The sequence below is a fragment of the Oryctolagus cuniculus genome, chromosome 3, assembly GCF_964237555.1.
Source record: "Oryctolagus cuniculus chromosome 3, mOryCun1.1, whole genome shotgun sequence".
Taxonomy (NCBI): domain Eukaryota; kingdom Metazoa; phylum Chordata; class Mammalia; order Lagomorpha; family Leporidae; genus Oryctolagus; species Oryctolagus cuniculus.
In genome coordinates this window covers 62233859-62258314 of record NC_091434.1, presented here as the reverse complement: position 1 = coordinate 62258314, position 24456 = coordinate 62233859, and the positions used below count along the sequence as shown (strand labels likewise).

Sequence of the window (24456 nt, the reverse complement as noted above, 5' to 3'; positions counted from 1 at the left end):
TCACATTTTCCCTCTCCTACCCCTAAACTGAGAATAAAAATCAGTTAGGTTTATCTTTGTTTGCCTCTGAAAAAAAAAAAAAAAAAAACCTTACCGAGTGTGACTATGTCCCAGACTCGGGAAATGTGATGATGACAAACAGGGCTGTCAGGCTGCTGTTGCTAACATTCTCAGAGCCTAGCCAGAGACAGATGCTCAAACACATGATTCCAGTTCTGTAAATTAAGATGTGACACCTGAGTGCACATGCATACAGCAGGAGCACCTGCATTGGACTTAATGGGTCAGAAAACTGCTGGGGAGAAGCTGTGTCTCCAATGGGCGGGGAAGATAAGCAGGAGTTAAGCCACAGGAAGTCAGAGTGAGCTACAGAAAGGCAGATACAGGGAAAGAGGGCTGCAGAGGACAGAGCATGATGGGTTAGCAACCTCTAGTTAAACGCCACTTTTCCAGGGGTGGTGGGTAGGAGGAGCCTTGTGCACCGCCTGAGAGATCTGAAGCCCGAATGAAGTGGTTAGAAATTTCTTGCAGTAACCTGTTTTAAGTTTGTGGTTTGAATCTTCAGTGATGATTACCATTTTTGAATAAACTAGCTCATTTTTTCTGCTTGATTTTCAGATATTTTAGATATTTTAGAATATTCAGTGACTCCAATGTAAGGATTCTTTTGGTAAAATCTTCCTGGAATTGAATGTGGAAAACTTACTAAATGTTTACACATCCTTTAATTGAAAAATCGGAACTGGAAAACCCAGTGGTTTTGCCTTACTGGAAGTTCAAAACATGTTTTTGGTGTTTTGTCTTTATATTCCTTCAAAGTAATAAATATGTATTATATATAATTTTGAAAATATTTATTTAAGAGGCAGAGAGAGAGAGAAGGAGAGAGAGAGAGAAACAGAGACAGATAATACTTCCCATCCACTGATGTACTCCTAAATGCATGCAAAAGTTGGGGCTGGGCTAAAACCAGGAGCTGGGAACTTAATCTGGGTCTCTCATGTGGGTGAAGTGACTCAAGTACTTGAGCCATCACCTGGCGCCTCCCAGTTTGTACATTAGTAGGAAGTCAGAATTGAGAGTGGAGGTAGGACTCAAATCCAGACACTCAGATACAGGATGTGGGCATTGCAAGTGGCATCTTCACTGTTAGGCCAAATACTCATCCTGCATATGTAATTTTTTTTTTTTTTTTGACAAGCAGAGTGGACAGTGAAAGAGAGATACAGAGAGAAAGGTCTTCCTTTGCCATTGGTTCACCCTCCAATGGCCGCCACGGCCGGCGCACCACGCTGATCTGAAGCCAGGAGCCAGGTGCTTCTCCTGGTCTCCCATGGGGTGCAGGGCCCAAGCACTTGGGCCATCCTCCACTGCACTCCTGGGCCACAGCAGAGAGCTGGACTGGAAGAGGAGTGACCAGGACAGAATCCGGCGCCCCGATCAGGACTAGAACCCGGTGTGCTGGCGCTGCAGGCAGAGGATTAGCCTATTGAGCCGCGGCACTGGCCCTCATATGTAATTCTTAATGTTTCTTCCATTTCAATTTCCTTGTTCAAGATTTTTAGGGGTGAGCATTTGGCACAGCGGTTAAGACGCTGCTTGGCACACCTGCACCCCATATCAGAGCGTCTGGGTTTGGGTTCTAGCTCCATGCTGATTCCAGCTTCCTGCTAATGCACACTTTGGGAGGCAGCAGGGGGTTGTTCAAGTACTTGAGTCCCTGCCCCTCATGGTGGAACCTGGATTGAGTGCCTGATTCACTATTTCAGTCTAGCCCAGCTCTGGCCGTTTCAGACATTTGGTGGCTGTATCAGTGGACATGAGCTCACTCACTTTCTGTCTCTTGCCTTTGAAATAAACTACATTAATAAACATTTTAAAAGAAGTTTTTAAATTTACTATCTAGAATTTCCTCTAAAGGTAAATGGATATAAATCATGTATATACCTTAAAATAGAAACATCATTTGAATGACTAGGTTTTACATTTTCAACTAATAACTTCAGTTCATACTTTTGTTTCTAATTGTTTATTTGGAAAATGAGTTCAGAGTTTCATAAAAAAAATTCTTTTATCAAGCCAGAAATCCTGGGTTGGGCACTTGGTACAGCATTTAAGAAACCACCTAGGGGGCTGGCTCCATGGCCCAGTGGGTAAAGCTGTCGCCTGCAGTAACAGCATCCCATATGGGTGCCGGTTCAAGTCATGGCTGTTTTTTTTTTTTTTTTTTTTTTTTTTTACCGTGAAGCATCTTTTATTTAGTCATTTTTGTTTACAACTGGAATTCTGGGAACTCAAAATTAACATCCTTGCCTATGAGCTTCTTATACACACCAGAGAAAGTTTCCACCTTGTGCTCCACGTTATTCTGCTGTGCTTTGTCCAGATGGACCTTTATGAGCCGGCTGCCATCCAGTTTCACACGGATTCTCTTGCCCACAATTTCACTTGGGAAGACTAAGTCCTCAAGGATCGCATCGTGCACGGCTGTCAGAGTGCGGCTCCTAGGGCGCTTCTGCTTATTTTTCGTGCGGCTTTTTTGAGTTGGCTTAGGCAGAATCCTCCTCTGAGCAATAAAGACAACGTGCTTCCCACTAAACTTTTTCTCCAGCTCACGAACTAGCCGGACTTGAATTTTCTGGAAGGATTTTGGTTGAGGAACGGGAACAAAGATGATGATAGCTTTCCGGCCACCACCAACTTCGATTTCCTTGGCAGCCGTGATGTTCAGCTCCCTTAGTTGAGCCTTGAGGTCCGAGTTCATCTCCAGCTCCAGGAGCGCCTGGGAGATCCCCGACTCGAACTCATCCGGCTTTTCGCCATTGGGCTTCACGATCTTGGCGCTCGAGCTGAACGTGGCTTCTCCTGCTCCACTTCTAATCCAGCTCTTTGCTATGGCCTGGGAAAGCAGTAAAGGTGGCCCAGGTCCTTTGGCCCCTGCATCAGCATGGGAGACCCAGAAGAAGCTCCTGGTTTCTGGCTTCAGATTGGCTGGGGAGTGAACCAGCAGATGGAAGACCTCTCTCCCTCTCTCTGCCTCTACTTCTGTCTAATTCCACCTTTCAAATAAATAAACAAATAAAAAAAAAGAAGAAACCACCTGGGATGCCCCTCATCGCACATCAGCGTGCTTGAGTTCTAGTTCTGAAAAATCACACTTACATGTCTGACATTAGAATACAATCAAAATAAGAACTGAATATCTTATTATTCTTCATTGCTGTGAGAATTTCCAATCCACTGATAGCCCAGAAGAAGAAGTAGACAAATAAAGAGAAACTCTTTGAACCATATAATGAATTTGAGAATAGTACTTCTTACCCATGTCTGAGCTCTGTATATATTCATATTATACATATTTGTATATCAGGTGACTTCATACCCCGTGTTTTGTCTTATGCCATGGATGCATATATAGCCTACTTTTTTTCCCAAAGGATTAACGTTAGCCAGCATGCCACAGGGAAAGCAAACCAGCAATTTTCATGTCAAATCAATCCTACAACATTTATTCAATGAAGCTGACAGATTGTGAAGGGAGATCGCACCAAATGAACATAGAAGAAACTCAAAAGTGAGGAGAGAGAGAATCCCTTACCATGTCCTGCCTGCCTTCCTTACACATGCAAAGGCTTTACTCTTTAGCTTCAATGTGGGCAACAGCAGTTGGTTACCATACAAATACTAGAAATTGTCAAAAGAATGGGATGGAAAAGTTAAGAGACTATGAGTTCCCTAAAACACCATGCATATAAGCTTTTAAAAGGTTTCTGTCAAAATCTGGAAGAAAATTAAGAATTTTAATTTTTAATTAAGTTGAATATGCAGCACATGACAGAATATGACAACTTTTTACTTCACTACAAATTTCACATCTTCAGACATTTAGTAACTTTTAAATACCAACTTGAATATATTACATTTAAATATTTTGACTATTTGTAGACAGCCTTCCAGCAACATAATCAATTCCTTCTGCTCATCAAAAATCTTTAATGAATTATTCTTTCACAAAGATTTTGCCCTTGTATGACAAGACTATCTTTAAAATCTAAAAAATAAATGTGTCTCTCATTCAAGCTTATTTTCCACAGTAACCAAAAAGGATGATCTTCTTTTCTGAATAATGTATTTCAGAAAGGTGTAGAATTCATTTCAATATTACAGTGATAATTATTTTAAAGAAATAGAACTTTTTATACTATCTTATTACCTACTTCCATGCCTCCCCACCCCTGCTAAAACATATTAAGTGCATTCTCCTGAGTTTAATTCATGTCTTTGAAAAGGATGTAGTCCTTAAGAAATTGAAAAGGAATCTAAGCTTCAATTCATAAAACATCATTTTCTTCCATGGGCATAGTTAGAAATTACATCTTAACAGCACTTCTTAGTAGTCTAAAGAAATAGCATCTGGAAGAGAAAGAGTGGGCAGTAGACCAATGCAATGATAGATGATGTCAAACAATAGACTGACCCTCAGCCTTCAGGGAATGTTTTCTTCTTTCTGGGTCTTGATAAGACATGAAATGAAAACTCTCAGTTGCCCAAGAGGTAGATGATGAACCCATTTTCCATACCACACTGAGGTAATGAGATACCTTGCCACAGATTATAAAAGCAGTCAGCAGCAAAATCAAGGTTAGAAGCAGGGGTGGGTGTTGTGGTACAGAATGTTAAGCTACAACTTGGAGTCCCACATTCCATTTAGAAGTGCTGGTTTGAGCCCTGCCTACTCTGCTTCCAATGCAGCTTCCTGCTAATGCATCATGGGAAGCAGCAGATGATGGCTTGAGTACTTGAGTCCCTGCCACCCACCTGGAAGATCTGGATGGAATTCTGGGCTCCTAGCTTTGGTCTGGCCCAGCCCTGGCATTTGGGAATGAAATAATGTATCAGTCAGTCTTTCTTGGGAAAAAAAAAGGCCAGAATCAGGAAGACCTGCTTGCAGTTGTATATTCATGGCTACCAGAACCACATTGATGGAATGACAGGAGTAACAGTCCATTCCATTTCTCCAGCCTGTGGTCTATCTCACTATATGACATGCAGAGCTGATGGAAGAATGAAAATGCATTAAAGTTGACAGCATGCCTATTTTCCAATTTCAAACCCATGGCATCAACATGAAATGACTGTAGTGGCATCCTCAGGTTCAGGAATGTGGTCTATGTAGAAACTACATAAGTTGTATTTCAGTAAATGAGACCAGTACATGAACAAAAGATCAAAGAATAGCTCATGCAATCATGGAAATTACAACTTCAGTCAATATTCCTGTTATTCCCTACAAAGACATGTTTATGAGTATGATTAAAAATATATTATCAAACAATTAGATTTGGAATTTAGCTCACATCTCTGGTGATATGAGCCTTCATCTGGATACTTGTAAATTAGGAGGGAATAAATTTAAAATATGTTATGTCAAAAAGGGTAGAAGGAAGGAGAGTAAGAGGGAGGGAGGAAGGGAGGAGGAGAATATGATTATATTATTAGACTTGTATCTATAAATCATATTGAATCTGTTAAAAATAAATTAAAATGGAAAAGTAAATACATAAATACACGAGGACAAAATAAACAGTCAACATCATATTGAATGGACACATGCTGAAAATATTTCCCCTACGATCTGGAACCAGACAAGGATGTTCCATGTTTCATCTCTCTAATTCAATACAGTCCTTGAGTTTTACCCAGAGCAATAAGGCAAAAGAAAGAAATAAAAGGCACACAAATAGGAAAGGAGGAAGTCAAATTCCACCTCTTTGGAGATGACATTATTCTGTATACAGAAAAATATAGACTCCACAAAAGAGTGTTAGAGTTAATAAATAAATTCAGCAGAATTGCAGGATACAATATTAACACACAAAAATCAGTTTTTGTGCACCAATAATGAACTCAATGACAAAGATATTATAAGAACAATCTCATTCACAATCACTAAAAAATACTTCAGAATAAATTTCATTAAGGATGTGGAAGGTCTCCACGATGAAAATTGCAAAATACCAATGAAAGAAATTGTAGAACACACACACACACACACACACACAAAGATTTTTCATATTCATGGGCTGTGAGATTATTATTATTAAAATAATCATGCTATCCAAAATGACTTAGAGATTAAACGCAATCCCCATGAAAATACCAATAAGCTTATTCACAGGAATAAAAAAAACCTTAATATGGATGCACAAAAGCCCCTGAGTAGCCAAAGCAATCGTGAACTAAAAGAACAAAGATGGAGGCATCACAATACCAGATTTCAAGGCACAGTACAGTCACTGTATGAAAACAATATACTGCTGGTATAAATACAGACACAATGACCAATGGAACACAACAGAGATCCCAGAAATGAATCCAAATTGATCCATTTCTAGACTCAACTCATTCTCAACAAAAGCACCAAAAAATACACTCAAAAAAGGGTACTTTCTTCAATACATGGTGCTGGAAAACTGAATATCCATTTGCAGATGACTGAAGTTAGACCCTCCCTATTGCTCACCCTACAGAGAAGTCAGCTCAAACTAGATCAAAGTCCTAAATGTAAAATCAGAACTAGGAACTACTAGAAGAAAAAAACAGGATAAACATTTTAAGACATTATTACAGGCAACAATTTTTTAATAAGGCCACCAAAAGTATAGGCGACAAAAGCCAAACTAGGTAAATTGGATTGTAGAAAACTTAGAAGCTTCTGCCCAACAAAGGAAATAATAAACAGAGTGAAAAGACAGAATAGAGAAAATATTTGTAAACTATGCATCTGACAAAGGGTTAACATCTAGAATATGTAAGGAATTAAAAAACTCAAGGACAAAAAAATCCAGTGAATAACTGGACAAAGGATCTAAATAGACATTTCACAATAGCCAACAAATACATGCAGAAGAGCTCAATATCACTAGCCACCAGGGAAATGCATATGTATCATTTCACTCCAGTTAGAATGGCTATTATCAAAAAGACAAAAAAAAAACAAAGGCTAGTGAAGATGTGGAGAAAAAGAAACTTTATACATGGTCGGTAGGAATGTAAACTGATACAATCATTATGAAGAATGGTATGGAGATTCCCCAGAAAACTATAAATAGATTTACCACATTATCTAGCTATCCCACTTCTGAGAATACACTCAAAGAAAATTAAATGAGCATATGAAAAACATAACTGCATTCCCCTGTCCACTGTAGCACAATGTGCAAAAGTCAAGATATGGAATCAACCTAGCTATCTATCAATGGATGAATGAATAAAGAACATGTGGCATGTGTACACACTGGAATTCAGTCATAAAAAAGGAAACCTAGGGCCCACATTGTGGTACAGTGGGTTAAGTCATCACCTGCCATGCAGGCAGCCTGTATGGGAACTGGTTGGAGTCCTTACTACTCCACTTCCAATCAAGCTCCCCGACAAAGTGCCTAAGAAGACAGCAGAAGACAGCCCAAGTAGTTGCAGCCCTGCCACCTATGTGGGAGGCCTGGATGGAGTTCCAGGTTTCTGGCTTTAGACTAGCTCAGCCCCAACTCTGTGGCCATTTGGGGAGTGAGGCAGCAGATGGAAGCTCTCTCTCTCCCCTCTATCTCCTCTCTCCTGTCTGCCTGTCTCTTTCTCTCTCTTATTCTCTCTATAACTCTGCTTTTCAAAAAAATAAATATTTTTTTAAAAAAAGAATGAATGGATGAAATCCTGACATTTGTAGCAAAATGTGTGTGGAACTAGAAGTCATTATGTTCAATGATATAAGCCAAACAAAGACAGACAAATACTGCATGTTCTCTCCCCTATGTGGAGACTTAATAAAACTCATCTGAACCCAGATTAGTGGTTACTGGAGGCTTGGAAGAGTAGGGGGAGTGCTGATGGATGACGGAAAACATGACACAGTTAGAAGTAATAAGAACTGGTGTCCCACATCACCGTGGGTGACTGTAGTTCACAATAATGTATCATATACTGATTAAAGAACTGGAAGAGAGGGCTAGGAGGCTCCAAACACAAGATAAAGACACGGAATGCTAACTGCCTGATTGGATCACTTTATACTTTACACATGTATTGAAATATTGCATGGTAACCTATGACAATGCGCAAGTATTACATGCTAACTAAGATTTTTAAAGATTCAAAATATTTAGAGGCAATAAATAGAACTTTGCGATGTATTATATTGAACACATGTCTTCCTAAGAGTACAAAAAATATTCTTACTCACTATAAGGCTCCTCAAACACATTAAATGCTAGAGAAAATTTGATTATTTTTCCAAGTAGTGGTATTAGCCAAACAAGCAAAATGGCCAGAGTAGAGGTACACTTGTTGTGGGGTGTTTCGTGTAAAAGAACCGTGCTGTCCCTTCAGGTTGCAAGAAAGACGTCCGTTCACGTTAACACCGGAGTTACTGAGTGAGCAGCCAGTATATCAGGGATACACTAAGATAGATAACACCCAGCGTTACCCAGTTAATTCTTGTGATCGGTGGCCTGCAGTTACCTGTCACGTGGAGGATAGCATGCGAGGAGAGAGTTCCACTGGAGTTTTGGGCCCAAGCCACATACAGGCCTGTATCTCCCTTGCATACCTTTGGAATGAACACTGAGTGCCTTGTCTCCTTGCGTACAACCTGCAAGTGCTCATCTGCAGACAATTTCTGGCCCTCCTTGTACCTGAAGCAAAGAGTCAGTTTTTAAAGTCAGAATTATTGCTCATTTACATCGTGTCCAAGTGCTAACAACAACCGCGAACAGGCCCATGACCACTGAAGTTATTCTCTAGCACCAGCAGGCGTTTTGCAGCTAAGCAGATCCCAGTGAGGCTGTTTATCAGTCAGGCAGAGGTGGGCAACTGGTGACAATGGTGATTGGCTTGGCCCATGAATTTAAAAATTGAATTTTTTGACAATGCTTAACAATTGGAATATTGCATATGAAAATTCAGATTCCAGCTCCTCTTCAAAAACAAGACCATCTGGTCACACTGGGCCACCATTTGCTCATGGCAACAATGTGAATGTGAAAAGGCACCCTCATAATTGGCCTGCAACATTCTTCCCGCAGCTATGGAATAGCAGCTGGTGACTCCCTGGAATCTGCATTGGAGGGAGACTCGTCTGCCCCAACAAATTCATGCCCCAAGATCCACGTGATAGTTCAAATGTGCTGTGATGAAGCCAGGTACTTATACACCATGTCCTGGTGAAATAGGCTCATTTGATTGCTGGGCATTAATTTCATTAGAGGGTGAAAAAAGCTTCAAATTATTTTAAGTGTCACTGACATATTTCTAAAGTAGTTGCACCTTTTTATAAGGCAGATAATTTGTTTATTTTGTATATTCTTGACTCTTATTTATTTATACACACACATTTCCATGGCAAGGAAGGTCTCGTGGCAAACACGGACAATTCTCTGTTCTTATTGCCTAAGGGAAAACTTTTTACTTTTCTGAGTGTCTTAGTATGATTCCCTGATAAATTTGTCAATTGTTAATTGAACAAAATTGTTGTGAATCTACAGAGAAATGTTTTCCGCTATGTTACAATGGTTCTTCAACCATGTATATTAACCAAGTTGTTTGTGTAGATAAAAACACTTCAGACAACATTTTCCTTTGAGGTGAATTGATATTTAATAAGGCATTAAATATCTCTTTAATTCATAAATAGGAAATTCCTTGTTTGTAAAAAACATGCAACTGTAAAAAACCACAAAATAAAATGGTGTAACTGCAGTATAGCACATGTGCAGTTTCTTTTATAATTTTAGAAGCCCAATTTTTCTCCTAAGTTGCTTAAGTAACCAATTCATTTTGAGTACCATCAGTGGGCACACACAATAATTGTACTTTATAAGTATTCTGTAAGTTCACTCTCACATGCCTGTAGATTTGTCCCCAAATCAATCTACTTAAATACGAACAATCCTTAAATGTTTCAAAGTAACCCACATATTGAAAAAGTTAGGATTGCTGTTCTTGTTACTACCAGTATGTGATTCCAAATCCGTAATACACAGTTTCCTTTTACCAAAACAAATAGGCTAGAAAATGAATGATGTCTGCAAAATGAAATCATGTTTTTCACAGCTCAGTTATTACACCGCCTTTCAAAAATGGGTTTATTACCTGTCACCTGGAATAACTGTGAAAGAAATATTTTATTCCGCTTCTCGTATTGAAGAAATGTATAAAAAGAAATCTTAGGAAAACAAACAAACATTAACAAAGGTGGCAAGCATGACCGTTCAAAAAGATGGAGAAGGCAAAAGAGGTAAAGGAAAGAAAGGAAAAAACCCAAATTCTTATGCTTAATTGTACACAGGAGGTTAAACCAAGAAATTCCCAGGCTTATGTAGCAAGAGACAATGGGAAAGAATCTCAACCCACTCTTTAGAAATGTGGAATGTTGAACCAAAAGGAAAACAAACACAAACACAACCCATTGTACAGTACTTTTGGAGTCTGTCCAATCATTATTTTATATAGCAATTTTTCCCTTAAGATATTAACCATGCTGCTACTCAAGAGAGTTGGGGGTCTAAGTGAGAACCATGCAGAATGGCAGTGACACAGAATGTTAGTCAGCTAGCCCCAAAGCAGAAGTTAGTGCACACAATGTGATTTTTCTCAGGGGTTCTATGTGCTTCTATTTATGGTTTGTCATTGTAGGCTACCCACCATGTCAGTGTAGGCTCTGGAAATCCTGTCACTTCCACTTCCAAAGTCACTGGAGAACCTTCCACGACAGTTACATTAGACAGGAGCCTGGAGAAGTGCGGAGCCTGGCCAGCTAGGCTGACCACTCTGTTCTTTGCTGATGTGCGTCTAATTTCTTCTCGGGGAACCACTTGCCTCTGACAGCCCTGGCTGGTGCTTGATGGGGACCTGAGGCTGGAGACGGCGTCAGGCACAGCATGCAGCCGCTCTCGGGGTTTAGTGGCGTTATTATCAGCATGCATCTGCCCCCACGTCTCTAGCAAACTCCCCGGAGCAGGAGGGTGCTGCTGGGAGGCCCCGGCATGCACTGCCCTCAGCATGCTCTCTGGATGGTTAGCACTGAATTTGCATGAGGCAGGACTCTTTTCCAGAAATCCTCCTGAGGTTACTGGGGGCTCCCATTCGAACTGGGGGCAAGGCCTCTCCAAACGACTTGAAAACGCTTTTCCCTTATCACTGCATGCATCAGCGAAAGCAGCAGGCGGAGGAAGAACAGATTCCTGGGCCTCCCCGGGACTGCTGGCCCCGGTCCGCATCCTACAGGTGCTGGTGTGCAGGCCGGGGGAGTAGGAGCTATGTGCGTCTTCCACCTCCATGTCAGATGGTGCCAGCGGGGACTCGGGGCTCCTCGGGAGTGGGGGCAAAGAGATGTCATCTGGGGAGACACACTCAGATTCCTCTCCTGACAGCACGTCCTCAGGCAGGAGCAGGTCTTGGAGGCCACCCTCTTGGACAGGGGCCAGCTGCTTCAGCTCCCGTGGAAGCCGCTCTTCCTCTGATCCATCGGTGACCAAAACGTCTGCCACCTGCACCTGACCCTTCAGGAGAGAAAAGCCACAGCGGCGTTAGTCGTTCGCTTGCTTCTCCTGGGTTCCAGTAAGAGTGAAATGCAGCAGCATTCACAGACTGGAGGTGAAGCTTGGTGGCTGGCACCACCGGGCCCTCTCCTCTGGGGACAGTGCCCCCATGACGAGGGAGTTGCTCAAGTGGCCTCGGATCTGAGGGAGAAGGGCAGGCTTTGGGAAGCACGACAGAGAAAGCCCTGGTTTTCACCTCTAAACACCAGGTTGGAGTGGATCAGTGTCTCCTGAACCATGGTCGGAGGAATCTCCGCACCCAGCAAGTTCTGCCTGCTTGTGTTTCCGCTACGTCTACGCTCTGTGTGAACACAGAGTTCCAAACACTGAAGCCTACTCCCCTCCTTGGTAAGTGGGCTCGGATGCTCCCAGAATAACACTTCATCTCTCTCAAGAAAGCCTTTCTTTTTTAAAAAAATGCTAAAAACTACAATTTCCCATTTTCACCAATTTTAAGTAAACAGTTCAGTGATTACACACTCACCGTACAATGTGGTCATCACCACCATCCATCTCCAGAATTTCTTCAACCCCCCCAAACTGAAACCACGGACCCATTAAACACCAACTTCCCATTTGCCTTCTTCCCCGGATCCAGCCCCTGGGACGCTTTCTCTCCCTTTCATTTTGACTACTCCAGGTACCACAGAAGAAAGCCATTCTTCATGACTGATTTTATTTTCTGAAAGCCCTTTAGTTTTATTCTTGGAGTAAAAAAAATTATTAAGCACCTACTAGGTAGGTATTAGATATCTAATACCATGGTAGGTATTAGAAGGATAATGTGTTAAGCAGCCACAGTCTCCACATTCGTGGAGATGATGGCCTGGCAGGGGAGTTGGATCCCTTCTCCAGAGACTACAGCAATATGCAATGGAGAATCTCTGGCCACTTAGCTCTCTGCCCCATATGGAACATGGGCTCTGCTAGCAGCCGTGGATGGTACTACTTCTACCCATTAATTCTTGTCCCTTTCTAGTTTCAGAAGAGGTTTACATGTTCTTTCTACCATAGACTCAAAGGAACATTGGAGCTGAAAGATGTCTCATTGACTTCAACCTGCTTGTTTTATATCTACTTGCTGTGTCTTTTATTAGTATCTGAGTACCCTTTTACCTAAATAGCATGTATTGATTTTTGTCCTATTGCTACTACATGCACATAAGAAAATTATCTCTTGACTTTGAGTTTGAAATTGTACCCCATTGTCCTGCTCTTGACATATATCTTATAAGTGATCTTTGAGAAAATCAATGTTTTCAGGTTGAAGAGTGGAAGCAAAATAGTGTTCCTTCTACTGTCTCTAAGAGATGAGCTGTCCTCAGAGAAAGCATAAACCTGGCACAGAGCAAGTGCTTTCCTTGAAAGTTTTAAAGCTGGATGTAAGGGACTGTGCTGTAGTGCAGCGGGTTAAAGCCCGGACCTGAAGTGTCAGTTCAAGTTCCAGCTGCTCTACTTCCAATCCATCTCCCTGCTGATGCACCTGAGAAAGCAGAAGAGGATGGCCCAAGTCCTTGGGCTCCTGCACCCATGTGGGAGACCCGGAAGAAGCTCCTGGCTCCTGGCCTCAGATCAGCTCAGGCTGTTGAGGCCATTTGGGGAGTGAACCAGTAGATGGAAGACCTTTCTCTCTCTCTCTCTCTCTCTCTCTCTCTCTCTCTCTCTCTCCCTCTCCCTCCTCTCCCTCTCTCTGAAACTCTTTCAAATAAATAAAATAAATCTTAAAAAAAAGCTAGTTATAAGACCTAGTACTTCTTAAAAGTCTCTCACGTTAAAAAAAATAAATTATCAAACACCATACCTTCTTTACGTTGTCCTATCATAGTTTAACTTGGTGACTCTATCTCTCGCTGAAAGTACAATTTTTATTTTCCTTCTGCTATGGACTTTGATCCAAGTGCCTATTCAGTCTAAGAATGTCTTCTACAGCGTTCTGGAAGCCTCTATTTGAAGAGATTTCCTGAATGGGTGCCTTCTTTGAGGATTTGATGTCCGCCTGGCGTTAAGACTACCTTTCTACAATTAGCAAAGGTCTGCCTTCCTGCAGTCCCTCCGCTGGTTTTGAATTGGCCTCCTGAAGCAGCCCAATTGCTTTCCTAGTTTAACAGCTCTTGAAATGCATGGAGAATTGGTCCTACAATTTCACTGTTTGTGCTCAACACCGTCCACTCCTCTCCAGCGTCAGCTCCTGGAAGCTTCATCATCTCACTCACTCCCCTTCTGGGAGATCTGACTCTTGTGGGGCTGCAGACCCCTGCATGACGAGCAGGGGCATCGGTTGACCCGAGGGCTATTGGGGATGGACTACTCCATAATGACTTTTTCAAGTAACCCACATCTCTCTGCTGAAGAGTAATGTTATGAAACTGCCTAAACATTACCACTAGCTTAGGGGAAACTTGAATAAAAGTCCAAGCCATTATCCCCACTTAATTCCTCCTGGGCAGCCTCTGGCTTACTTAAGTGAGGGTTTGGAATTAGGAACTGAGCATACCGAGCTGTGTCTGAGCTCCTCTTGTGGGATTTGCCTTGCACCCATTGGGAATGTTTGGCCGGCTCTAAGCTGAGGGGAGCCTGTGGCTGTCTGGCTGTGCCTCCAAGTGACTCCCTGGCAAGTCTGTCTCAATGAGGCATGAAGCTGTGGGAAAACCACAGGAAAGTCCCAACCATGTTCTTCATCCAATTTCACTGCTTACTGAGTCCTATTTTATTTCCACTTCATAAAATTCTTAAAATACAGAAGTAGCTTTCACAGAAAATAATGCTGTCAGGTATTTTATACTAACAATGAGAGAGAGAGAGAGAGAGAGAGAGTTTCTCAAGTCTTTTCCTGGAAACATTTCAACTTATTAATTTACTTCCTCCCCCAATACTTATTTCTACAATTGATTTAACATCCAGATGGGTAGTAATCAGTAGAGTCATCATCTTCTTGATTTATAGGATATGTTTTTATTAAAGTGATTGCATAGTTCTTTTTTTATTTTTATAAGAACCACATGGGGCCATTTGTTCATTCTAGGTCTTTAGTCAATTAAAGTGTTCTAACTCCTCTGTCCACTGACACCACTGATTAAAGTGCGCACTGCAGTTTAGAACAAAGCCAGATAGCTCCCTAAGGCAGATTATCTTCCACATTGACATTGATGAACTACTTAACACTCTTGGGTATAATTATAACCTGACCAAACTCTCACTCAGCTCACATTTCTCTACTTATCGTAGCAGAGACATCTTAAGTGTGTTTATCAGATGACTTCCTGAAATCACAATACATTATGCCTACAGCACTAACATAAAGTGACACATTAACTAATCATCTTTGCAAGCAAAATAAGGTGAGTTTAATGAATAAGTTTTACTCCAAGTAAATCCATTTGGCTCTTGGCACTTCTATCCGTATCCTCAAATACAAGTAATTTCTCAGTTTTTAAGGCGTTATGGGATTTTATAGTAACTACTTTTAAAAGTTACAGAGTGAGGCCGGCGCTGTGGCTCACTAGGCTAATCCTCCGCCTTGCGGCGCCGGCACACCGGGTTCTAGTCCCGGTCGGGGCGCCGGATTCTGTCCTGGTTGCCCCTCTTCCAGGCCAGCTCTCTGCTGTGGCCCAGGAGTGCAGTGGAGGATGGCCCAAGTCCTTGGGCCCTGCACCCCATGGGAGACCAGGATAAGCACCTGGCTCCTGCCATCAGATCAGCATGGTGCGCCAGCCGCAGCGCGGGCCGCGGCAGCCATTGGAGGGTGAATGAAGGGCAAAAGGAAGACCTTTCTGTCTGTCTGTCTCTCTCTCACTGTCCACTCTGCCTGTCAAAAACAAACAAAAAAAAGTTACACAGTGGCCAGTGTTGTGGCTTAGTGGGTTAAATTACTGCTTGGGATGACAGCAGCCCATATTGGGCCAGTTCGAATCCTGGCTGTCTCCCTTCTGATCCAGCTCCCTGCTAATGTGCCTGGGAAAGTGGCAGAGGATGGCCCAAGAGTTTGGGCCTCTGCATCCATGTGGAGGCCTGGAAGAAGTTCCTGGCTCCTAGCTTCTGGCGGGTCTGGCCCACCTCCCAGCTGTTGAGGCCATTTAGGGAATAAACTAGCGGACAGAAGATCTCTCTGTCTCTACACTCTCTCTGCCTTTCAAATCAATCAATCAATCATTGAGTCAGAGTTTTATAGATCTATCTAGGGTCTTTTTTTCATGAAAGTGATGTCCAACTCATACATACTAACTTTCCCCCCATAACTCCCCATCATGAGATCATGTTTGCTATCAGAATAAAAGTGAACATTTTGGAGCAAAAAAGTCTGCATGCCTCAATACAGATAGGGAGTACTTGTAATAGGCTGATGACTTCCAACACAATTGCCAAGAAAGTCTGACCTAATTCACCAAAATATAACTAAGCTCTCAAATTCATTCTCTTATTTCCATGGTGGCTCTTTGTCATCTTTGTCAATGCCTTTTCTTTTCTTATCTGCCAAGTATATGAATGACATATGTCTTTAAGTTCCATAATTTTCTTTATATGCTTTTTTTCACCCCCTCAAAGATGTCTTCCATGTTTGTATCTACAGGTCAATAAACGTTTGGTGATCCCTGAAACTATAGCCTCAGGTCTTACCTCTGTCAGGATTCCTGAACTTTCATTTCCACCGACTCCCAGAATCAGCTGAATTTTCAATCACTGGCATGTGGCCAGAGTGTGTGGAAAGGCGAATGTAACGGTATTCAACATCCCTCCAACTAGGTGGGCAGAACCAGTTCTCAAAACTCATAGAACAGGGAGCCACCAATTTGGTAAATCAAAAGGAATACCACAAAACCTCACCTTCCAAAACATCTATGAAAAGCATTTCTGGAGAAGGTTTTAGCAGGGCACTCTGAACAGCCAAGAGGTGACTTTGTACCTTTGGATACTTGGGATGGGCAAGGTAAAAGAGACAGGAAGAGAAGTGTGATAAAGAACACTTTTTCTCCTCAACTATTGCCAGCCCAAGTGTTGCCAGAGCACCTTCCCCCTCCTGCCAGGAGATCCAGAGGACCAGAGACTGTCCTCCTCGGTCTGAGGGGAACACCCCACTGCACTGTCTGGTATACAACTGCTTCCATGGGGCTGCCTTGTTAATCCTCCTGTAAACAGATGAAAGGGGAGAGGGAAAGGTTGGCATGGAGATGTAGAGCATCATCACAGCTTAGTTATGTTATGTGCTCCCCTTTGCTCTGCTGGAGAAGGGACGTGGCTGAAACTCCAGAGAACTGGGTCTTCTGCATGTGTGTGATTTTGGGAAACCAAAAAGTAGCGAATCTTCTTTCGCTTCAGTCTCCTCAAGTGTAAAATGAGATCGGATCAGATCATTGCTGAATCTCCTGTAGTGCGAAGGCTCTGAAGATCGGCATCAAACCCTCGCTTCCACTAAAGAGCTCCCTGACTTCGGGAGAGTCTCTTAATACTCTGCGCCTCCATTGAGCCCCAGGGGTTTTGAGATAGCACTGTGGATTTCGTTTCAGCACCCACGGTGGGATAAACCACCACCACCCATCTGTCAGCAGGGCTGTACGCACGGCATGTACTGGATTGTCCAATCCCACCTGCTGCATTTTTGGATCAGAAAAATGAGAAACACTTTGCCATCTCCAGGATAAACTCCCTGTGACAATCCTATTCTTGTATTCGGTTTGCAGAACTGGACTTTCTGATTAATAATTTCATTAGGAAGATTAACATCATTTAAAGGTATCAGAATTAAATGCACGAATTCCCAGAGAAGCAGTGATTTGGTGCTTCTTCTTATCTGCCCACATGGTGTTTTGAGGAACGATTATACCCGACCTATATACAAATAAGACAGGCAATAAGAGGGTAAATGCGATTGAGCTGCTTAAAAGTGAAGCTTACTGCCACCCTCTTATTATGCTGTCTGTGCTGACTGCGCCAGTCTCCTGGAATCCTTGACAGCTTTAATTGTGGACCTGCACTTTCATACTGAATGATTGACAAGCTATCTTTTTATCTTATACTAAAATAAAAGATTTTTCAATGAAAGCAGATCTTGCTTTTTTTATTTAAAGCAATTTATTTCTTCAATAAGAAAATAAATCAAAGCAAGAAAAATACTTTTCCTAAGTATATATGAGGTTTTTTTTTTTTTTTTGGGTAGTACTAATTTTGCTTTTGATTTTTTTTGTAAATGTGGTTGGTTCATCATGTAGGAAAATGCTGATCATTAAATAAAATTAATAATATGATATTAGATTTAGAACTTCCAGAAACTTAGTTAAGAAAATGTGGTATGGTTTTTTCCTAGTAAATATATTTTTATTTATTTTTAATTAGTTTTTTATCACATTCAATGTGATTTGTAGATACAACTCTAGGAACATAATGATATTCCCTGCCTCTCTCCCTTCCTTCCCCTCTCTACCTCATACCCACCTTACTTCTCCCTTTCTTTTTTCTAATTTTTGAGAGAACATCACAGTAAAAAGGTTTACTATCTCATAAAATAAGAAATTTAAAAAGTATAAAGCAAAAAGACCATAGTTTAGTGGGAATATAGACTGTGGCTATAAATAATAATTGAATGGAAAAATAACCATTTCACCCATATACAGTAAATTTTAAAGTAATCACAGATCATTAAAACGATAGTAGTTTTTGGGGCCAGTGCTGTGGTGTAGTGGGTAAAGCCTCCGCCTGCAGTGCTGGCATCCATATAGGCACTGGATCGAGTCCCGGCTGCTCCACTTCCTATCCAGCTCTCTGCTATGGCCTGAAAAAGCAGCAGAAGATGGCCCAGGTTCTTGGCCCCTGCACCCACATGGCAGATCTGGAAGAAGCTCCTGGTTCCTGGCTTCGGATCAGTGCAGCTCTGGCCATTTCAGTCAATTGGGGATAGAAGACTTCTCTCTCTCTCTCTGCCTCTCCGTCTCTCTCTGTGAAACTCTGATTTTAAAATGAATAATAAATTTTTAAAAAAACTATAGAAGTATAACATTCCTAACCACTGGTTTGAAGAGGTATAAAACATTTATTTTTTTGGAAGGCAGAGTGTCAGAGAGAGGGAAAGAGGGAGAGAGAAACCCATCTCCCCTCATCTTGTTCACCCCCAAATAGCTGTAATAACCAGACAGAAGCCAGGAGTGTGGAATTCCAGCTGGGTCCCCTACGTGGGTGCAGAGGCCCAAGGACTTGTGCCATCATCTGCTGCTTTTCCAGGTGCAGTAGCAGGGAGCTGGATCAGAAACAGAGCAGCCAGGACTTGATGGATGCCAGTGGCCCAGGTAGTGCTTACTTTGCTGTGCCACAACACTTGGCTCCTATTTCTCATCATTTTAACCTGTTGTTTGTTCCCCATCAGGGGTGGTTTTGCTCCCCAGAGGCCACTTGGCAGTGTCTGTAGATATTTTTGATTGTCACAACTGCAGGGGATGGTGGTGTTACTGGCATCTTGTGGGGAGAGGCCAGGGCTGCTCATGAACATTCCACAACACAGAGGACAACCCCTGCAATGGATTTTTCTGGCACATACGCCAATAACGTTGGGACTGTGAAACCCTGATTGAGAGCAATCGGAGTAACCAAGGAGCATTTGATGTAAGACGAACCCTGACCAAGAGGATCAAGGTTGGATAGCTTTCCTTCGACTCAGAAAGGAACTGGGGTTTAAGTAGCTCAAGGCCGTACCACAATATTTACCTGCTTAATCATATTTGATGACCTTGACATAGACTTAACCTGCAGAAAAGGACCTATAAAATTATAAGAACTGCCTGAACTTCAGGAAACTATAGATCTCGCTCAATGAAATAACGGCCACAACAAATAGAGAGTGGTTTTATTTGTTTGGCTTTTGTTTGCTTGTCTTATGTCACAAGATGTACATTTTATCAACTGAGGGAAGTTGAGAATAATGTTGGTGCTACTGCTCCTGTACTTCCCCAGGAGAGACATTGGGGCCAGGCTAACTTGGCAGAGCACAAAGCTAAAAGCTACTTATCGTCCTGCAGCTATGAAAAGAGAGGGGACAACCAATGCCGAAAGCCCAGAAGGACTCTGTGATGTCAGTCACGCTTTGGAAACAAGGCTGTACACTAACATTTTGTACTTGCAGGTTTTGTGCTTTTGCGAATTAATCTGTAAATGTCTAAGTTTTAGACTAATTGAAGCATTTCTTTAAATACTTTAGTGTGCATATTCTGGTGGAGTCTACGTTTCAGTGCATGTGTCTGGGAATATCACATTAGAGGTTGATTCAATGGGAACAAAATACAATCTAATTTCATATACTTAGGTTTTACAATAGGTAAAACAATAAAAGTCATAGTTTCACAATGTGACAGAATAGAAGCAAATTTGAAAGTGGATCAAATTCTAATCAATGGGATGGAAGATCTCTCTCTGCTTTTAAAAATAAATTTTTTAAGTAATAAGAAAATGAAAAGAACGAAAGGAAAGGCAGTTAGAGGTGGAAGAAACAGAAGGAGCCTGGGAGCACAGGATGGTGCTTGAACGGCCCTTGCATGACCTCTATGAAGAGCTGTGGTTGTGGTGTTCAGTAGGAGGCACTCAGAGGGAAGCAGCAGGAGGCAGAGGGACCTGGGGGTAGGCAGGATTAAGGCAGGAGGAAAGGCACAGTGCATTCACAGTCAGCAATTTCATTTATACGGGAAACAAGACTCCACTTCCCACCCAGCCCCATTTAGTGTGCAATGCACAATGATGCCAAAAAATGGCAAAGCAGAAATATGGAATAACAGAGGTTAAGGCGCTCTCTTTACCTTGTTCCTTCCTTCACTGAATATCGTCTGCTTATTTCTTGCTGGCTCCTTTAATAGGTCAATGCAATGCTCATGGAAGTCCTCCAAGTGTGGGTTCATCTTTAACACATCTCCCTGCTGTACAAAGAAGCAGTTAGTGAAAGCCTGGGCCAGCAAAGATGGAAGACACAAACCTGGAAGAAAAGCAGTGGCTCTTTGCAACCCTTCAACAAAAGTCTTCCGCAAGAGTCTGATGTGGACCTGTGATGTGATTTCTACCATTATCCCTTCAAGCTCACAGCTCCCTTCCTGCCTCACTCCTTTGATAAAGTTCATTGCCAGTGAAAACTGGTCATGCAAAGACCCATCGGGAAAGACGGAATCGTTGCAATAGGATGCTCCAACAGGCACTTTCTCTAGAGAGAGGAGTCACTGTGCGTGGAAGTTGAAACCTGTGGGAGAGTCTGGGGCGCAGCAATGGGGGAGAGACAGTGAAAGGTCTCTGGTGGAGAAGACGCAAGACGCAGAGAATCTACACAAAGAAACTGTTCTGTTCGGGAGCCTCTTGAAAACACAGAGGCAACATCACCGGGACAGGAGTGAAAGCAGACCCTTGAGAACACAGGATGCCTCAGTGGGTGAAGATGAATTAATCCTGCATTTCCTCGGGCCCAGCTTTAGTCGTGATTGTGGTGAGGGTTTGCAAACTATATGGAGTCAAGAACATGCTGTCAAGGTGAAAGCAGCCATGTGGACCCCAGGGGGCAGAACACTCCAGTTAAGGGTAGTGATTATGCTGCAACGGATAATTCTCTATGCCGCTGGGAACCTGGCCACTGTCTGAGTTTTAGGGAAGCAAGTGTGTTCAGCAAGGCACAGGGGTATGCTGTCTCATGGGACTTAGGGAGTCATACTACTCGGGAGATTGGACTTCCAGTCTCAACTCAAACCTGGTTCGTATTACTGGATGAGTCACTCGGCCCAAGTACACATTTGCTATCTAATCCCAAAATGGCAGCTGTTATGGAAAGAATGCTGGGTTTTGAACTGGATCTAAGTTTCAGTTCCATATCCACCACTACTGACTGCAGGGCCCAAGTGAAGTACTTTTATTCTCTTTGAACTTGCTCTTTCACCTCTAAAGCCATAAAAGCAACATTTGCCTTATTTCTACCTCAATGTCATTTGGAAATCACTGGAGATAATATAAATGAAAATATGTAAGTCTCAAATTACTATACAAATAGAAAATATTTTTATCACCATTTCATCCATGACAGGAATTGCTAGATCCAGTTTTTCATAATTCTTGTGAAATACAGCCATAAGAGCAACCCTAAAAACATAAGAACTAGACATTTTTTCTTTTCACACAAACATGTATGGAATGCTAAGTATTCATCGACAAGCTTTTGTTTAGTCTGTAACTCGTAAAGATAGCACGGATGCCTCTTTCTCTTGCTAGAGAGACCCTCCCCCTTTTCCAAACCCACTGAAATCAAACCTTTTTGAGCCACTGAATAATTCCTCTCTGTGCTAATTATTTGTGCATTTATTACATGTGCCAAAACCTTACCCAAGAACCTGCTTTGCAAGGCAAAGATCAGAGCTAACCATGGTGTCGGACACTAAACCGAGCAGGGCTAGACTTTTTCCTTCAGTACAACCAAGTAGGGTGGCTGGGGTGGCAATGGTAATTGCACTAGATCATTATGGTCTGGATGTTCACGTCTGCCCAGATACTGTATGGGGAAATCATCACCCATAAGGTGATGGTATTAGGCAGCAGGGCCTTTGAATGGTGATCAGGGCACGAGATCAGTGCCTTTATAAGAGGCCTGAGACTGCCACCAGGAGACATTAGAATGAGAAGATGCTGTCATTGAGGAAGCTGACCCTCATCAGGCCCGGAATCTGCCAACACCTTGACCTTGGACTTCTCAGGCTCCAGAGCTATGAGAAATACATTTCTGTGGTTTATAAGCCCCTGGGTCTGTGCTATTGTTTATAGCAAGCTAAATGGCTGGCAGTTAAGGAACAACTAATGCAAGAGGCGATGCTTGGATCTGGCTTTCAGAGATGGTTCAATTCTGATCAACAGAGACAGGCCATATACTGAAAGTAAAGGTTTAGAAGTAGGAAAGCCCGGGGAATGTACTACACCAATGGGACAAAAAGAAACTGCAATGAATGCACAATGTTTTAGAAAGTTAATTAGTCTCAGAATATTGGAAAACTTTGAGTCTGAACTGCTCTTGTCAGGCAACAAAGAGTTTGTACTGAAATGTTTTAAATATAAAATGATACTAGCAGATCTAGTATTAAGCTGACCTTTAGCTAACTGGGGTATAATTATGAGACCCCCACCTTGTATGAAAGAGAATCCAGGCTGGCATTGTGACATCATGGGTTATGTATGCTGCAGCTTGGGATGCCCACATCCCATATCCGGGTTCCGGTTCAAGTCCCTGCTCATTCACTTTCAATCTCACTCCCTGATAATGCACCTGGGAAGGCAGTGGCCCGAGTACTGAATCCCTGCCATCCATCTGGGAAACCTGGATGGAGTTCCTGACTGCTGCAGGCACGCAGGGAGTGAACCAGTGGATGGAACCTATCTCTGTTTCTCTCTCTCTCTCTCTCTCTCTGACACTTGGCTTTCTAAATAAATAAATAAATCTTTCTAAAAAAAGAGAGGGAATCCAAGTGCTGGGTTGGAAATGAGAAAGAGAGTATAATACCCTGTCTACAGGGAGGAGGAAGGGGGAAATGAAGACTTGAGGGGAGGCTTTGAAAACAGGTTTTCGGGAAGAATAGCTGTGAAAGGGAAAACTAGAGACAGGTATCATTTGAGGAGAGAATATTTCATTCAGTTGAAGATGTACAAAACGAACGGGAAGGAGGTTGCAGGCAAGCAAGAATGCAAAACAGGAAACAGCGATGCTCAGCTTCCATACTGGAAGACAAAGCAGGTCCTCAGGGGGTGAGGTAGAAGCAGGGAGAGAGTGACAGTGACGAATGTTGAAAAAGTTAACACAAGACATATGAGTCATTCCCACATCAGTAGTGGAATTACAACCACACAACATTTACAGAAAGCAACTTGATATATGGGACATTAACAATTTCATGACTATTTTCCCAAATCCGCTTTGGAGGATTTATATGTAGGTTTGTAAAATAGAAAATACAGAGAAAACTACACCCAAAGATACTCAATGTAGTATTATTTATTTAAAATGGCAAAGTTGAAAAATCTAGATTCTTTTTTAAAATTTGTATTTATTTACTTTTGTTTATTTGAAAAGCACAGAGACAGAGAGACAGAGACATGTCCCATCTCCTGTTCATTCTCCAAATGCTTGCAACACCTGAAGCTGGCCAGACCAAAGCCAGGAGCCAGGAACTCAAGCTGGATTTCCGACACAGGTGGCAAGGATCCAACAACTGGAACCATCACCTGCTGCCTCCCAGCAGTGAAGCTGGAATCAGGAGCGGAGCCAGGACTCAAACCCTGATCCTGGGATATGGGACACAGGCATCCCAGGTAGTGCGCTAACTGCTATGCCATAGCTCACCCCAGGTTCTTAAACAAAGGAGAAAGATAATTTGGTTGAGCATTCAATTAATTAAAAGACTCACACACTTGGAATGGAATTGGCCCTCAAGTTTCAGACATAGAAACAGGAAAAAATAATGGTTGACAGACATAAATTTAATTCCGCTCTGGAGGGCAAAACCGCCATAACCATCAGGATCACAACAAAACCTTAGGTGTCTTCATATGCAATCCTCAGGACTACCCTGTGCTCCATGTTGTAGGCCAGGAATATGACTCTGGGGATGTTAGCAAGTTACCCGGCCAAATGTCTAACAATCTGAGGAGCTGCTGCTCCTGCACAGCCATGCTTTGCTCTAGAGCTCCTGCCCTGATTTACCTTGCAATTCTCCCAACCTAAATCACCAGTTCTTTCAGTCAGTTGTAATAACAACATTAATCAAGCCAGTTTTTAACCCGACATAGACAAAACAACGTGTGCATTTCTCCTCTAACTGCATTTCGCTAGACAGACACATAAGCATTTTCTCGATATTTTTTCCATCTATGTTTTATT

The 24456-nt window shown here is 42.2% G+C and overlaps 2 protein-coding genes across 6 annotated transcripts in view; both read right to left on the bottom strand.

Annotated features, from left to right (window-relative positions):
• Positions 1-293: 293 nt before the first annotated feature.
• Positions 294-5704, bottom strand: LOC127491589 (small ribosomal subunit protein eS7-like). The gene has a single exon (XM_070070585.1). The coding sequence runs from the start codon at positions 2762-2764 to the stop codon at positions 2273-2275; it is 492 nt and encodes a 163-aa protein (XP_069926686.1). The 5' UTR covers positions 2765-5704; the 3' UTR covers positions 294-2272.
• Positions 5705-8291: 2587 nt separating this feature from the next.
• Positions 8292-24456, bottom strand: part of CCDC141 (coiled-coil domain containing 141) — a 202846-nt gene continuing 186681 nt past the window's right edge. For 3 of the 5 annotated variants that reach the window (XM_070070578.1, XM_070070582.1, XM_070070579.1), the window contains 3 exons: positions 20363-20479; positions 10696-11552; positions 8292-8687 (listed from right to left, as the gene is read on the bottom strand). In XM_070070578.1, coding sequence (XP_069926679.1) covers positions 8420-8687; positions 10696-11552; positions 20363-20479 — 1242 coding nt within the window. In that variant the 3' untranslated portion in view covers positions 8292-8419. Of the gene's footprint in view, positions 8688-9623; positions 11553-20362; positions 20480-24456 lie in introns of those variants that run through there. The other 2 variants (XM_070070581.1, XM_070070583.1) reach the window with 2 other exon arrangements.

Coding starts and splice junctions, on each gene's coding strand:
- LOC127491589 (XM_070070585.1), bottom strand. CDS start 2,764: ATGAACTCGGACCTCAAGGCTCAACTAAGGGAGCTGAACATCACGGCT.